Source organism: Plectropomus leopardus, chromosome 11 (genome assembly GCF_008729295.1).
Source record: "Plectropomus leopardus isolate mb chromosome 11, YSFRI_Pleo_2.0, whole genome shotgun sequence".
Lineage (NCBI taxonomy): Eukaryota > Metazoa > Chordata > Actinopteri > Perciformes > Serranidae > Plectropomus > Plectropomus leopardus.
The window spans coordinates 33,741,928-33,758,241 of NC_056473.1; the positions used below are offsets into that span (position 1 = coordinate 33,741,928).

At 40.3% G+C, this 16,314-nt stretch overlaps 2 protein-coding genes and 1 long non-coding RNA gene across 3 annotated transcripts in view; 2 read left to right on the forward strand and 1 right to left on the reverse strand.

The window, feature by feature from the left end:
- The window catches only part of LOC121950270, a 15,478-nt gene extending 13,233 nt beyond the window's left edge, over positions 1-2,245 (forward strand). Inside the window, exon 3 of the long non-coding RNA XR_006106316.1 lies at positions 1,717-2,245. This is a non-coding gene — a long non-coding RNA (uncharacterized LOC121950270). The remainder of the gene's footprint in view (positions 1-1,716) is intronic.
- Positions 2,246-3,453: 1,208 nt separating this feature from the next.
- LOC121950649 (kelch repeat and BTB domain-containing protein 13) lies at positions 3,454-4,881 on the reverse strand. Its single transcript, XM_042496722.1, has one exon. It carries the CDS (start codon positions 4,879-4,881, stop codon positions 3,454-3,456), a length of 1,428 nt encoding a protein of 475 aa, XP_042352656.1.
- A 2,785-nt stretch (positions 4,882-7,666) lies between these two features.
- On the forward strand, positions 7,667-14,413 carry LOC121950651 (serine/threonine-protein kinase pim-3-like). The gene is made up of 6 exons (XM_042496723.1): positions 7,667-7,898; positions 8,851-8,960; positions 10,012-10,062; positions 10,624-10,987; positions 11,696-11,872; positions 11,966-14,413. Exons 1-6 carry the CDS (start codon positions 7,826-7,828, stop codon positions 12,151-12,153), a joined length of 963 nt encoding a protein of 320 aa, XP_042352657.1. The 5' UTR covers positions 7,667-7,825; the 3' UTR covers positions 12,154-14,413.
- Positions 14,414-16,314: the final 1,901 nt, after the last annotated feature.

Genomic DNA, 16,314 nt, shown 5'->3' on the forward strand with positions numbered 1-16,314 from the left:
TGTAGACTGTCAAAATACTATGAAATACATAAGACAAGAAATACACAGGACAGGGTAGGCAAAATGTACGAATCCTGAAATTTAACCTTTGAAGACCTATTTTAAGACACTTTCCATGGCCTGCATTTTAAGACAATACTGCGGCTTCACTGTCTTCTTCTTCTTCTTCGTCTTCTTCTTCAGCACAAGGTCAAGCTCAACTAAATACCTGAGATGTCAGGGTGAGGATTAGGAGCTACCCTGAGGTCAACGGCACCACGGCAAATATGACATCACCACTTCAAACCACTACTTTGTATGTGTGTGTCTGTCTGTGTCTGTGTCTGTGTCTGTGTCTGTGTCTGAGTCTGAGTGTGTGTTTGTGTTTGTGTTTATGTGTGTGTGCTCAGGCTGTATTTAGACTGACCCAGTTCCTGCTGGTTGTATAAAAACACATGTGCCTGTAGTAAACACAGGGATCATGCAGCACGTGTCACCTCAATGACCTGCAGTCAAAACAGCCATCCTGTTAACTGACTTTTTTTTAAGCTGTTTTCTGCCTGACTGAAAAGTGACGCAAGAAGAGTAAAAACATCGGCCTCACGCTTCCTGTTTTGAAGTTGGACGTCGAGAACCTGTCAGCTTCCGTTTGATCCGACTTTACAGCTGAGCACTTGACCTTTGTTGACCTCACTTATGTCGGCTCCTTTTAAAACCGTCAGGACTCATGCTCTGTTCATGTCAGTGTTGGAGGATTTATTCAGTTCCTTTTTAGAAGTAAAAGTACTAATAGCACACCGTGAAATACAAGAAGAAGTCCTGCACCAACAATGTGATTTCAGCAAAAGTATACTCAGGAAATTGCATTGAAAGGAAACTTTATCCCCAAAAGGATTTGTATATCAAATACTCACCCTGTTTTGTTCAAGTCATGAATTAACCCCTCGAAACCTGTGTACCTTAAAACTTCAATTAAGAGCTCGGGCTATTATTTGTTTGAATCATTGACCTCAACAGGCTAATATTTGGGTCAGGTGTTTGTATCAATGGGCTTTTATTTCCTTTCACAAAAAAAATATACTCAGAAAAGATGGGAAATACAGTCAAATTATTTGTTAAATCCTTTGAAACGTTTACAAATATGCTTTTTCTCCCCCAAAAAATAAGGAATAAGGTAATGAGCAACAGAAGAAAATCTGCAACAAAAAACACACAAAAAACAAACAGAAATGAGAAAGTAAAACAAAATTCAATTATTAATTAATTAATTAATTATTAAAATTTGTCGCCAGATTGGGGCTACTAAAAGGGACTGGGCGTGTAATTAGTACTGGGCTTATATTTGAAGTTTTAACGGCATATTAGCTTGATTTCAAAAATGATTACTTTAAAGGACTTGAAGTGTCCACTGTGCAGCAGTTTTAAAGGTAAATAAAGTAAATAAAGTATCTGATTGGCAAACAATAATTTATCAAAATTTTTTATCAATCTTTACTCTTAGAACGATATAAATTCAAAATATTTAACCAAATCTGTGATTGAAACAATAGAAATCAACCATTCACATGGAGTTTTAAGTGAATAAAACAGACTAAATAATTATTTATACCTTTCATCATTAGAATTTGAAATAAAATTTAACTCTGATTCACCTCATCCAGTCAGTGTGTCACTCAGTGCTGCTGCTCCATGTGAACTGCAGTGTTTGTCCTCACACAGAGCTTCTGTTTCCTGCAGCAGCCTCTATTTCCTGTTGGCACCGAGCACCGATGATGATGATGGGGGGGTTAACGGCAGGCAGAGCCAGGCACCACGGGCAGCAGCCGGGCTGGACGCCAGCAGCAGCCAGCGATGCAAAATCTGACCCGGAATAAAGAGAGAGGCCAGGGTCAGGCTGGGACACGGCGCTCGGGCCGACACCCTCCACAACCTCTGGGCTTGAGTCTGTCTGGGAGCGAAGCCAGAAACAGAGCTCTGAATCAGTGATGGATGAGCTTCACTCTGTGGACATTAATCAGGTTATCAGAGTCTGACCACAAGAGCTGCTGTCTGTTTCACTGCCACTAGAACCAGTGGTGAAATGTATCTAATACTTTTACTCAAGTACAAAGTCAAGGTGGCCTACTTGTACTTTTTACTTCACAACATTTGTCTGACAGCTTTAGTTACTTCACAAACTCATATATGTCATTCTCTGAAAAATTCCCAATTCTCACAAAAAAATAGTTTTTAAGCTTGCATGAGGTGGTATTTCAGGTGATTTGAAAAAGCCGTATTTCGCAAAACTGCAATGGAAACACTTTTTTTGGCTTTGTTAGATCACATGATACTCCAGTTATGTGCTTGTCAGTAGGAACTGGCTCCCTCACGATGCAGCATGCACTAAAAGAGCTGTTATTGCATCCCATAACTCTTCAAAAGTTGAGTGAATCATCTGGAAGTTTTGAATCCACAATTCCTCTGTGATGTCATGGACTATCACCTCCCAGAAATCCCTCATACGTGGACGCTTCCACATATAAGGGGCTCGCCTTTCCATTTTTTATTCGCATAACGTGCCTCCATGGACTTCGATTGGAAATAATGACAGCTAGTGCGGTAGAAATAAACCACTAATGTTTTGAACATCAATCACCATGCTTCTTGGAATATCATTGCAATTGAAATGCAGTCATCTTGCAGTTGTGTTTTATCAACATTTTTTAAATATTGCTTAAGTTCTGAGCAAATCTGCAATAGAAACCCACTGATTGTGAAGATGTCACTTTGGGCTCTGGGTCATTGTGATGACACTTCTCTCTGTTTTTCCTTCTATTCAAGTGGACAGTAGTAGTTTAATTTTAATTATAATCCCACTATAATCCTAGCTATTTTCATTTTTTTACACAATCTATGGTGGGAATACCCAACTTTGCTCAGGGGCCACTTTTGTAAAATGACAGGAGGGCAGGGGCCAATCGCAGCAGCCCCACACCAGTCAGGAGTATGTAGTAGCATTTCTAGGGAATGGAGGACAATCAGAGCTTAGACCAGACTTCTGCAGGGGGGTCCTCTCCTAGTATAAGTGCAAAAAAAATCCCAGTGTTATTAAATTTATTTTCACTGTGACATAGCAAATTTTTGGCACTTAACACTCTACTGAGGGCCAGATTTGGCCCACAGACTGTAAATTGAGTATCACTGGTCTATGGTTTGGGCAAAAAAACCCATATGTACAAAATGTATAAACATAATGAATGTACAAATGTATAATGTGGTTTGCAGAAAAATGCAAAGCCAACATTTTATTCTGCTGATTGGGCTGTTGGACACACTTGGACTTGGACACAAAACCTCTTCTGACTTATTTTTGGAGATGCCACCATAGACCAAGAACTGAAGAAGTTATAAACATGAATTACTGTATAAAAATATGGAAGCACAGGTGTGTAGGAGATGCATGTCTGAGAGTAAATCCCAGAGCAAATTAAGCCATTACTGCAGCGTGAGAGCATCTGGCAGCCGGAGAAGAAACGTCCACACAGATCCACTTCTGGGGAAACCCTTCATCTGTCGCCGGGGTTTCCAGTTCTTACTGTCAATGATGAACTCCAGAGTCATGCTCCTGTTGAGCGTGAGCACAGAGTCGCCCCTCACCACCGCCGTGAACAGTGAACCTTTGCTATTGGCGAAGTGCCCGGGCAGAGACGACCACTGGCCTGAGCTCAGATTATAACAGTCCATTAAGCATCTCAGGAAGTCGTCCGACGGCCCATTTCTCATGACGTACAGGTTGTCCCTGTGGCCGACCATGCAGTGTCCATAGCTCTGTTGCCTGATCAGCGTGGTAACCAGCTGCCACTCATCTTTCCCTGAGAGGTACTCGTAAATCTCTGTGGTCTCCATCGGCTTCCATAAACACACAAATATCCTGCTCATGGCTTTGGTGCAGGCTGCTCCTGCAGCTGGTCGAGGCAAGTGAGCAGCAAACCCCCATCTTCCTGTTTTAATGTCGTATGTCTCCACAGAAGACATCACCATTCGCTCATACTCTCCTCCAATGGCGTAAAGACGATCGTCCACGCCCACGAGACTGAGGTTATATCGCAGCTGCGCCGGACTGGAGATCCGGCTCCAGCTGTTGTTTTCGACACTGTAGCAGAAAGAAGAATTGACGACTTGTTTGTGAAGTCCGTGAACTCCTCCGACAACGTAAAGCTTGTTGTGTAAAACGGTCACCCCAGCCATTGAGGTGCTGGCCTCCAGCGGAAGATCTGTCAACACTTTCCAATTATTGCTAGTTTCATCCAGGTAGCACACTGTCCTGGAAGCAGCGTGCACAGTTTCTTCACTACCACAGGTCACATGAGCCCCAACAGCGACAAAAACACTAGGGGTCAAAGACTCCACGTAGGAGATCAGCTCTGATGGTAAAGACTTCTTAACCTCTGCCTCCAGGTCAGTGTACATGTTTCGGATGAACAGCGCAGCAGCGTGGTAAAGGTCCATGAGGCCGAAGGTTGCAGCGGTGTGATACATCAGCAGACAGTTTTCAGAATCAGTGAGGTTGATGAGATGCTTAGTGAGCGGAGCCACCTGCAAGAAAGCAGCGCATTCGATGGCTTCAACGATGTCATCACCGTCCAGGTCAGGCATCTCACCACGTAAGACCGCCAAGGCGATAAGGAAGCCTCGAGCACGCAGATATTTGAGGTGGATTTCTTCCTGCCGACACTCCCTCATCCCAGAGCGATAAAGAGCTTGGAAATAGTCGCAGCTCTGAACAAGAAACGACTTCTCCTCAGAGAAGTGAGTGCCTCCCACCACAATAGTTAATTTAGCTGAAGCACAACATGGCAGATATCTTTCGTCTGCACCGTCACAGCTGCTGCCGTCCTCTGATTCACTGCTGAGAGCCGACATTACAAGAAAAATATCCTCCATGAAAATGAAACCAGAGACTGAAGTGTTTCCAAAAGTCCTGAAGACAAGCTGGATAGAAGCAGCTCAGCACGGAGCAGCTTCACTCTCAGTTCATTCACAGCTTTCAAAATAGAAACAGATAAAAATAGAAGAGAACAAATGACCTGAGTCACATTCATGTTGTGGACGACATGTGAACAGAGCCTGTTATATGTGCTTCTGCAAACTTAAATGATCAGTTCAACCAAAATACAACACATTTCCTCACTGTCTTATATCTTTCATTTGCAGAGAGTCTGCTTTTGACAAAATAGAATGGAGGTGAAAGGAGCTTTAGAAATTTTAGCAGGTTTAGTTTTAACATTTTAAATAATTCTATTATTTGTAGTAGTATTGTTATTGTCATCATAAAGTTATGTTTATTTGTTAAAATCAGTGATTATACTTATTGCTATTGGGTGGAGCGCCAGTACTTAAAGGAGTTGAAGGGTGAGCAACCATGACAAATTCAACATACAAATGACATATTACTACAATAAGTCAATAAAATTGAGTGTAGAGTTGTGAAATGTCTTCGTGATCATATTCTTGAGACACGAAACTTTTTGGACCAAGAGGCTGAAGGGCTGGTGAGCAAACAATAACGTCAATACAGGAGTGTGAGATCAGATCAATTTAAAGAACAGCAGTTTCTTACAACTGTTTTCTGTAGATCCATCTCTTTACATTCACTTACAGTGAAGTGGAGGAGGGACTGACCTACATTTGGACTCTGTGGGCAGCTATACAGCAGGTCATGTGACCGGGCAGTGGCCTCCTCAGTCAAAACAATCCCACCGGCTACAGCAGTTTGTGAGCAGACGGCTGGGATTATGGGAAATGTTGTGCTGCTTCTATATGTCCGACGGGCTGCAGGTGCCCAACTTGGTAAGAGCAAAACACTAGATTAAGAAGAAACAGTGCCAGGGAATGAAATTACAAGATTACACAGATAAATGCACTGTAAGACTGCAGTTTTATGTTTTATTTTTATTATTTTTTCTCCATTATCGGCTTACTAGCAGCAGACGGGCACATTAAGAGACTGGCTGGTGCACATAGTGGAGCATTTAGTAGCCAAAATGACAGATATTTCCCTCAAACGTTGGTGGAGACCAAAAACAGAGCTAAAAGAGAGTTATTATGGGACTGAATAAAACGTTGACGAATAAAACAAGTTGTTTGGAAATTGTAAAATAAATGCACAAGTTCAAGTTGTGATTGATGTTGTTATTATAAAAATACATTTCTGGGTTTGATACTGGACTACAAAATCTGCTGGAAACCCAATATAAAGTATTGTCTAGCAAAGTTGACAAGAAGCATGCAGTTCTGGGCAAAACAAGAAACACTCTGGATCAAAAAGCATTGTACTCTTTGTATTGTTCCCTTAACTGACCATATTGGAATTACTGTGTGGCAGTTTGTTGGGCAACACCTACAAAAAGACCCTACAATCAATACGCATGCTACATAAAAGAGCCACAAGGATCATAAACAAAGCCAGATGTTGGGCACATGCTAACACTTTGTTTGCATTGAAACTTATGGAACTGATGTAATTTAAGATGCCACAAATAATGTACAAACAAGAAATACTCTACTACCTGGCAATATATTAAAAAATGAAGAGAATTTCGTTATAACTTAAGACAAATCTGAAACAATGTTATGCAAGCACAAATGTTAAAATATGTTTATCTATTTGTGATGTGCTTTTTGTAGAATGGATTGGAGGAAGAAATCAAACAGAGTAAGACCATCAGACAGTTTAAATGCATGCTAATGGTGGCATTGTTGTTCATGTTTTTTCTATAATTGGGATAGTGTTGTTGATTATATAGGCTATATGAAGCATATGAACAGTTGTTTAGGTGGTGGGATGGAGGCTGGGCAGAGAGTTGGTTTATGATTGTGTATTAATGGGTTAGAATAAATAAATAAAACGGGAGGACTAGATGAGCATTTTGCTTCTTTCTACTATGTTGCTTATTGAAAATCATTTTATATATGTTCATTATTATTTTTGATTGTGTTTTTATGTGCATAGAACTTTTTATTTATTTATCTATTTTTACATGTTCAAAATAAAGTAATATACTGTATATATATATATTTATAAAATTAGGCGACACAGACACCAATCTAAATGAATGATAATGTTGCTGTGTAACTGCTAGATGCATAAATGAGCAACTGTTTGATTACAAGTTCACAATATTAATTCAAAGGTGATGATTGTGTTGTTTATTAAATGAGATTTGTTTGTCATTAGGTGCACTATTATATTCCTAACAACCACATATCATTGTCAGTTGTATTTTTATTCACGAAATTCTGCTTAATTGTTTCTGTATTTTTAACGATTTTTATTTTATTTATTTTTATTTTTTATGTAAGATTTTTCTGATGCGATTAGAGCATTTTGTAACCTCTCCTCTCTGATGAGCCGTAGTGTACTGTGATCCTGTCGTAATCCTTGCGCAGGTCCTACTACGTAAAACTAGTCCGCCTGTTTTCTTAGTGGTTTAGGGCTCCCTTTTCATGTCACCGACTTATAATCCATGGTGAACCGATACTAGTCGCAACAAGGTGTGTTTATTTATGCATTAGTTTGGATATGAAGCGGGTGTTTCTGTGGTGTTATTTAAGGTTCAGCTCGGGGCAGGCGGAAGGATCTGTCTGGTGTTTGTAAATATTGGCAGCGGCGGAGCGCGTGAGCCAGAGTGGCGCGCTTCTCTGGATGCTGCACTAAGAAATTGTCGACGGGGCCACCGATGGCACTTCACCGCTTAACCGTCTCATTTTTCCGGTTATAAGGACCGAGGACTCCGTTTATATCTGGGATTACTTACACGGATATTTTGGTGTAGTTTCATTATTTTGTGTAGAAGTCACGTGCAGTATGCTGCTCTCCAAACTGGGCTCACTCTCCCAAATCTCGAGCAGCATGGATCTGCCGGCGAAGCTGCAGCAAGGTAACGATGTTAACGACAACGTGCCGGTGTTACACCGTGATCGGCGACCCGTTACATCCAGTGACCTGACTCCTTACCTTAAACCCGACCGGTCATATCCGGGACGCCGAACCGCAATATTAACCTCAAGTGATCTGACCTCACCAAAATAGTATCAGGTCTAATCAGGTCACGGAAAGACAGGTCACATAATACGGCGTAATTGTCCTGTGAAAACGACATAAACTAACGGCCATTTTCCTGACTTCACTAGTCGATAAACACATTCATTTTCTGCTTAATTAACGGAAAAAACATTATGAAAGTTAAATATATTTAAATCAACTCAGCCGATGGCTTTAAACGCCCCACATGTTCACATTTGACGGGGTAAGATCAGCCAAAGTTTGGAGTTTTAACGAATAAATGAAAATAATTATTAAATTCATACATTTTCAATCCACCATTCGGTCAGTGGATGTGTGCTTCTGTATGACCTTTAACAAAAACAGTCTGGGGCCATTTTAAAAGTCATCTGTTGTTCCAAAATGTGTGGATATGTCGTAATAACAATTATTATCAGCTGTTTAAACAGCATTTGTGTGTTTTTTTTTTTTACTTCAGTCACGTAGCTAAAGACGTTTTAATACTGAATAATATATGCTGTAGACAATCCACCATTTTTAAAACGGCTGTCAGGGGAACAGGGGTCATGGGAGGACGTTTGGCTGTGTGGTCGAGTGTATTAAGACATTTCGGTGTATTTTCTCAAATAATTTATTATTACAGCTAGGTTATAAAGCATCACACAAGGTAAGAAAAAAGAAACAAAAACAAGGACACACCGGTATAAAAGATGTTTTTTTTTGGTGGTGCTTTGGGGGTGGGGGATACGGATTTTGGCGCAACTTTCAATCATTCAAATAACAGAAACTAATCCTATTTTAAAATTGATTCGTTTTTGTTTTTTCAGCCAAAGCGGAGAAGCAGCCGTTTGAGAAGCTCTACCGGCTGGGTTCGGTGCTCGGCAGCGGAGGATTCGGCACGGTCTACTCGGCTGTCCGCCTCGCCGACGGGCTGCCGGTAAGAGCGGGGAGCCGCTTTGTTTTGGTCCCGGCACGTGGCCGCGGCTCGCAGCGTGGAGCAACACAATGCAAGCAGCTGCGTTTCCGGCCCATGCCTTCAAAATAAAAGACGCACTAAAGTCTTCCAAAAAATAGCAATACGATGTGAACGTTTAATCTTGGAATGGCTGTGCAGCAGTTGCAATACAAAGAGTGAGTAGGAGTAAGATTAATAAGCAGGAAAAGCAATGTATAGCAAAGGTAAAAAATGTGAAATACCCAATGCAAAATCCAATAGAAATGCAAAATATAAGAACAAGCCCATAGTGAGGTTCAATATATATATATATATATATATATTATATATATATATATATATATATATATATATATATATATATAACCTAACACACCTTAATAACTATATTCATAAATAAAAGCCACCAATGAATGACCCTCCTGCCATGTTATTGGTTCCTCTGTTGTGATGTTTGTTACTATCAAAACATTTTTTTAAATTTTGTCTATGAAGTCACATATTATTTTTCTGTTTCTTATTTATAATCTTAGATTTAAAAATGTCAGGTTAGATTTAAACAAAACATTTCCAGATTATCACAAGTACTTTTAAAAAAGCCTCAAAATTGTTTTGACTTTGTGCTTTTATTTGGAAGGCAGAATCTATTCCCTGTACTTCCTGTTCCACTCTTGTCAGCCGTGCAGCTTGACATGGTGCAGTCCTGCCTGGCATGTGCTCTTTGTTTTCACAAAGACATATGGCTTTTTAGGCCTCACCCTCTCTTTGTATTGAAACAATTATCTTGCTATTTTGCTTTGCTCTCACTGATTTTCAGGAAACGGTATAATAATATTTTCATTTTATCACCCAAAACATGAATTGAAAATCCTGTTAATCAGTTATTAAAGCAAAACAGAAACTTCACACTATTGTTAACTATCACATATTTTATTGAGGCTGCTGTATGGTTAATGTATTCTACTGTTTATGTTTTAGGTTATATATAACTGTATGGAGTCCTTGTGTTAATGGTGTTCATGTTTTTATGCAGGTGGCGGTGAAGCATGTATGCAGGGACAGAGTGACTGAGTGGGGCTCGCTGGTGAGAATATACCTGCAGATTTAACTGTAGATAACAAATTTCTGTTTGATTGATTACCACTTTGGTAACTACATATGTTAGGTAATTCTTTTATTTGAGGGGCAGTATCATCCAGATTTGAATTTGATTGTTTCTGGGGGTCTTTCTATCCTTCAGGAATATTTTAAGATGCCGTTTGATTTCTGAGCTCACTTTGAAAATTGTATTTAGTAAAAATGTAAACTTACTAAAGTTATTAAAAATGTACTTTGACGTGATTTTAGATGTAATCAGAGGCTAGAGTAAGCATGGCAGTTTCTCAGTTGGGTTTTAAAAAGTGTGTTTAAGTACACATTTTCAGTTTGCACACATAAAAATGCGAGTGAAAATAAAACAAAAATGCAAAAAAGTTTTTATGTGCATAGAGACCAGAAAAAAGCCCTGTGGGACACCTTTACTAACTTTATGTGGACTTGATATGAAACTATTTTCATATTTTGACTGTCCTATCTGCCGTTTCTACTAAATACTAAATGCATCAACCTTTCATGATGGTAAGTTGATGATATATTTCTCTCTCAGTGTGGCGCGGTGGTTCCTCTGGAGATTGTGCTGTTGAAGAAGGTGAGCGGGGCGTTTGGTGGCGTTGTGCGGTTATTGGACTGGTGGGAGCGGGTGGACGGCTGGCTGATGGTGATGGAGTGCCCCGAGCCGGGGCAGGACCTGTTTGATTACATCACGGAGCATGGCGCCCTGGATGAAGAGGCGGCGCGCGGCTTTTTCCTGCAGGTGCTGGAGGCGGTCCGTCATTGCTACACCTGTGGCGTCGTCCACAGAGACATTAAGGATGAGAACCTGCTGGTGGACCTGAGGACCGGGCAGATCAAACTTATCGACTTTGGCTCGGGGGCACTCCTCAAAGACACTGCCTACACAGAGTTTGATGGTGAGTTTGATCATCTATCAGAATCTAGGAGCTCCATTGACAGTAACAGGCGCAGTCATCATCACAAAAGCAAACTGACAGAGCAAGAAAGAGGGTTTTTTGTTGGTTTGGCCTTTTAAAGTTGTAAAATAAACACTTAGAAAGCATTTTGAGAATGATATTGAATGATAAATATTAATTTCAGATGCAACAGTAATTGTTTTTAGATTACACAGCCAAATTATAAATTTGTTACTGGAATATACACAATAAAAATCAAACTGTCTCTGAAACAGTTACACACAGGCATATAAAATTACAATTACAGCTCTATTTGACTAAAATTAAATTTTTTTAACTTACCATCTACTAAAAATTTACCCTGCATGGCCTGTGGCATTTTTGAAAACATCACCAAACATGTCCAAGCTCGTGAACTGAGAGCTTCCACAAACTCTTGAATTACGAGGTCGTAAATACCATATGAGGGGACATGTAGATGGACTCTTCTCATGATCACGGTAAACATGACCTTATTTCAAAGCAGTACATTTTCCAGAAATGTCAGCCGCCCTCGCTGATGAACAGCATGAATGTGATCTGTCACCTCCCACTGCACCTTTGTGATGCTGTTGCCATGGTGACTGCCGCAGCATATTTTGAGCCTCAGTTTCTGTCATATAGTATTAACAAACATATAAGATATCTAACGCCTCCTTCCTCCTCCAGGTACGCGGGTGTACAGTCCTCCAGAGTGGATCCGGTTTCGCCGGTACCACGGTCGCTCGGCCACCGTCTGGTCTCTCGGTGTGCTGCTGTACGACATGGTGTGTGGGGACATCCCCTTCGAACAGGACGAGGAGATACTGAGAGGACAGGTCTACTTCAGACGTAAACTCTCCTCAGGTTAGTATGAGCACGATGAGTCAACTAAGCTCAGATCACAGGATCATGTTTAGATGTGTAAGTGTATTTCATCTCTTCGTATTTCTGTCACAGAGTGCCAGCAGCTGATTGGCTGGTGTCTGAGCCAGCAGCCGTCTGATCGGCCGACGCTGGAGCAGATCCTCCTCCACCCCTGGGTGACGGGTAGCGATGGGCAGCAGACCGACAATGAAGGCATCACGCTCCACGCCATCACAGCTGACTCCTCCTCCTCGACTTCCTCCAGCCAGCAGAGCATCTGATTGGTTAACGAGAGGTTGCCAGGGAAGTGGCATGGACTTGATACAGCTGGACAGCTGGCTACCGGTAGCAATTCCCTCGTGTTTGTGGTGTATGCCGCTTTGAGGAAATGCTTTCAGGGAACAGGAGAGAGTTGGGGGTCACAGTTCAGGGTGAAGTTGACTCTGTGCTGCTTCACAGCGCCCCCTCCTGTTCACAGACTGTGGAGCAGCTCTTATAGAGCATCAGCACCTGACTGATGATCCTGTTTCAGTGCCTTGAATTTGAAAGCTGCTGTGAGCGAAGCGTCCCCAACTGCAGATCAGGAGTTAGTCTGGAGGTGTGGAGGGTTCTTCAGAGGTTCTTTCAGTTTACATTATAAAGTTCTAACTTCTAACCCAAAATAAATGTGGTTAAGTAACCAGCAAAGACAGGAAATATTCCAGTATACTGTATAACCCCCATAAAACAGTGAACTGTCATTTTTATGCTTCGGGTTTTGTACAACAGACGAGACACAACCTAATATTTAGTTTGATATGTGCAGTCAGCTTTGGATAGAGCTGTTTAACCCTGCTTACAGTCTTTGTGCTAAAAAAACTTGCTGCTGTAGCTTCATATGTAGAGAGCGGTATAGATCTTCTGATCTGACACTCGGCAAGAAAGTGAATAAGTGGATTGTCGAACGTCCTACGGCCTAGACACACACAAGGACATTGAGGAGGTAGTGGTGACGAAAGGCTACTGTTGCATCACCTCACGTCAGCTGTTTCTCGGCCAAAAAGTTGCACAAGAACAAACCGCAAAAACCTCTGCTGACTGCCAGCACGTACGATCTGCACCTGTGTGAGAGGGAATAACTCCATAACAGCAGACAGCGGACGTCTATCCATTTGTTTACATTCCTCACCTCTGTTTTCTCTGTGTGCGCTGAGCTGAACTGCCAATCAGAGTGATATCATTCACCGACGGGTTTCACTGCTACCGATTCGAATTGCTGAAACGGTCGAAAAAAAAAACGACGAGTGCCAGGAATGCGAAACACACTGCAAAGACCACGGTGACAGACGGACCACCAGAGGCTGACGGCTGACCATGTGCTTGGTGTGTCAGGGCCTTTAAAGGTCAAAGTCATTTATTGCTAAACGAACAACAACTGCAAGAAAAATGTGGGTTAAAATTCATATAAATGTGTCCCCATAAATTTAACCCCATGTACCCACAAAGGAAATTTTGAATTTCATTTGGTGGAAATGTTCTCTGGGGCTGCCTGATCACAAATTGAAGGACATTTTTAAAATCAGACAAACCACTGAATAAGTTTTCCTTTTCGTAGTATATGTAGTGTTTAGGCACCTGCAGCCACTGTTTTTGATATATTTCATAAGATTTTAGGAAAAATCAGCAGTCCTATCATAAGCCCAAAGACTAAATGTAAAATGATAAGAAAATCGCTGTATGTCAGAAAGTACAATGAAGCTGTTGTGTGAAACGTTACTCCTGCCACACCTCTTTTGATTTCATGCCGCCATGTCTAAAATCCCACCCTGGAGCGGCATAATGCTGCTGCTGTTTTTTTTCTGTGTAAACATTCAAAGGAAGCATAAATGAGGGACTTCATAGTGGCTCTATAATGCCACCTCTGTGTAAAAAGGGCTTTTGACAATCGATAAGTGTGATAAGTGTGCATGTCCAAAAATGTATTTCAAGGCTTGTTTCCCTCCTTGTCATACTAAATACAGTCTTTTGGTCACAACAATGTTTTCCTGTCCTCTGAGGAAACACCCTCCACCACACCCACCCTGAGATGTCAGCAATGACACAGGCGAAAGACCCTCACCTGCTGACGTTTAACATACATTCAACACACACACACAAGACCCAAGACTCTAAATTCTGATACCAAAACATGACTTTTTGATACAGTATAAATGTTTTCTTCACGTAATGTTTACATCATGTACTTCAGTGTTTACTTTAGTCTGAACACATGCAGGTGAGGACTTTTCCTGATAGAAATACAGGCTAAAATGAGTAAAATTATGATTTAAGTGAGAAATATGTGACAGTTCTCTCTGCTCACCGGTGCTACAGTGGTCCTGCCCTCTTTAGGTTGTCTCCTAGCTCAAAAAAGTTTATCTTTCCTTGTTTTGTTGATTGTCTTCTTTGTTGGTGCAGGACTGGTTATCGTTTGTCTTTTCTGTCCCTTGGTGTTGGGATGTAAAAAGCACTGTCAATGCAAATATTCCTTTTTATCATTTTGCGTTAACCATATGTATTTGTTTTTATACTTTTCTATATGTTTTGTACATTCTGTGTTTTATTTATTTTAGTAAAGAGACATTCCTCGTGTTTTGGTTATTAAGTTGTCTTACTTTTCAAATATTTTTTTTTATTGAAATCAGGTTCAGGTTTAAGTTTTCTCACGTTAGATAATAATACTCTTAAATTTCACAGATTTTTGTTTCATTTTTCAGTTTTTTGTGTATTGAAATGTACAGTTCTGACAGGAATATATGTATGTATTTTTTCAAGGATTTTTTTGTCATTAAATGTGTTTGTATAAAAAGTTTTTCTCTCTTAATACAGTATCTTGTCTCTCATTGGTAACTTTAAACGTGGAATGTTGAAGAGGTGGCAAGAGCGAAGTTTTCAAGCAGCCATTCTCCGACAGGCGTCACGTGATCCGAGCAGCTCTGGAATACTTTTGATAATATGACCTAAAACAGTACATAACAAGTGCTTTTTTAATAATGCATTACAGGTAATGGTAGTTTATTTCAGTCCTTGTCAATACATAGATCGAAAAGGTGTAGGTTGAAGCTGAAACTTATTATACCTACCCTTTTTACTTGGAATATACTCAGGTTTTGCAAAAAAACAAAAACCCTAGAATTTGCATCCATCCTGAGCACGCTTGTACTTGTGTCGTTGAAACTTTCATTGTCATAAAAGTCAATGGCTGCATGCTCTTTAAACTAAAAGAGTTATGTATGTGTGGATTTTCAGATCATTGTACAACATAAAGTTAACCCTCAGTTGAAGACCAATGTCCTTAACTGCAAATAAACATGATGACATACCATGCTCTTTAGACTTTTGAGTGGGTGTTTGAACTGAGTGATAACTATTCAATTCTGGGAAATTGTGCCACAGTCTTTCTAAAAAAAGTTTAGGTTAAATAAAAATTCTTTACTAAGCTCATGAGAGTTTTTTGTGTATATAAGCTCCTTAAGGAGGCTCTTTGATTGAGTTTCCTGCATAATGAGTATTTTTTTATTGTTAACTTTAAGTATTTATTTTAAGTGTTCATGAATATAAAGGTGTCATTGAATCTGTAGCTGCAGGTTAACGGACACCGTCCCTCTCTTGTTTCGTCCAACATCACTGTCCCGACGGATGGCGCCATCGACTCGCCGTCACCTACTCTTGTCTGTTAGACATTAGGCTTCTGTGTCCGGCTCCTCATCTCTTTCCCGCCACAACAATAAAAAAATACTCATTATGCAGGAAACTCAATCAAAGAGCCTCCTTAAGGAGCTTATATACACAAAAAACTCTCATGAGCTTAGTAAAGAATTTTTATTTAACCTAAACTTTTTTTAGAAAGACTGTGGCACAATTTCCCAGAATTGAATAGTTATCACTCAGTTCAAACACCCACTCAAAAGTCTAAAGAGCATGGTATGTCATCATGTTTATTTGCAGTTAAGGACATTGGTCTTCAACTGAGGTTAACTTTATGTTGTACAATGATCTGAAAATCCACACATACATAACTCTTTTAGTTTAAAGAGCATGCAGCCATTGACTTTTATGACAATGAAAGTTTCAACGACACAAGTACAAGCGTGCTCAGGATGGATGCAAATTCTAGGGTTTTTGTTTTTTTGCAAAACCTGAGTATATTCCAAGTAAAAAGGGTAGGTATAATAAGTTTCAGCTTCAACCTACACCTTTTCGATCTATGTATTGACAAGGACTGAAATAAACTACCATTACCTGTAATGCATTATGAAAAAAGCACTTGTTATGTACTGTTTTAGGTCATATTATCAAAAGTATTCCAGAGCTTGTTGCTTGTTTGCTGTCCTTGTCTGACCAATGATTGACTAATGATTGATTGAACTGTCCTTTTTATCTCCCTGAGATGCTAAAAGGAGCCCAGAAACTTACCAGAGATA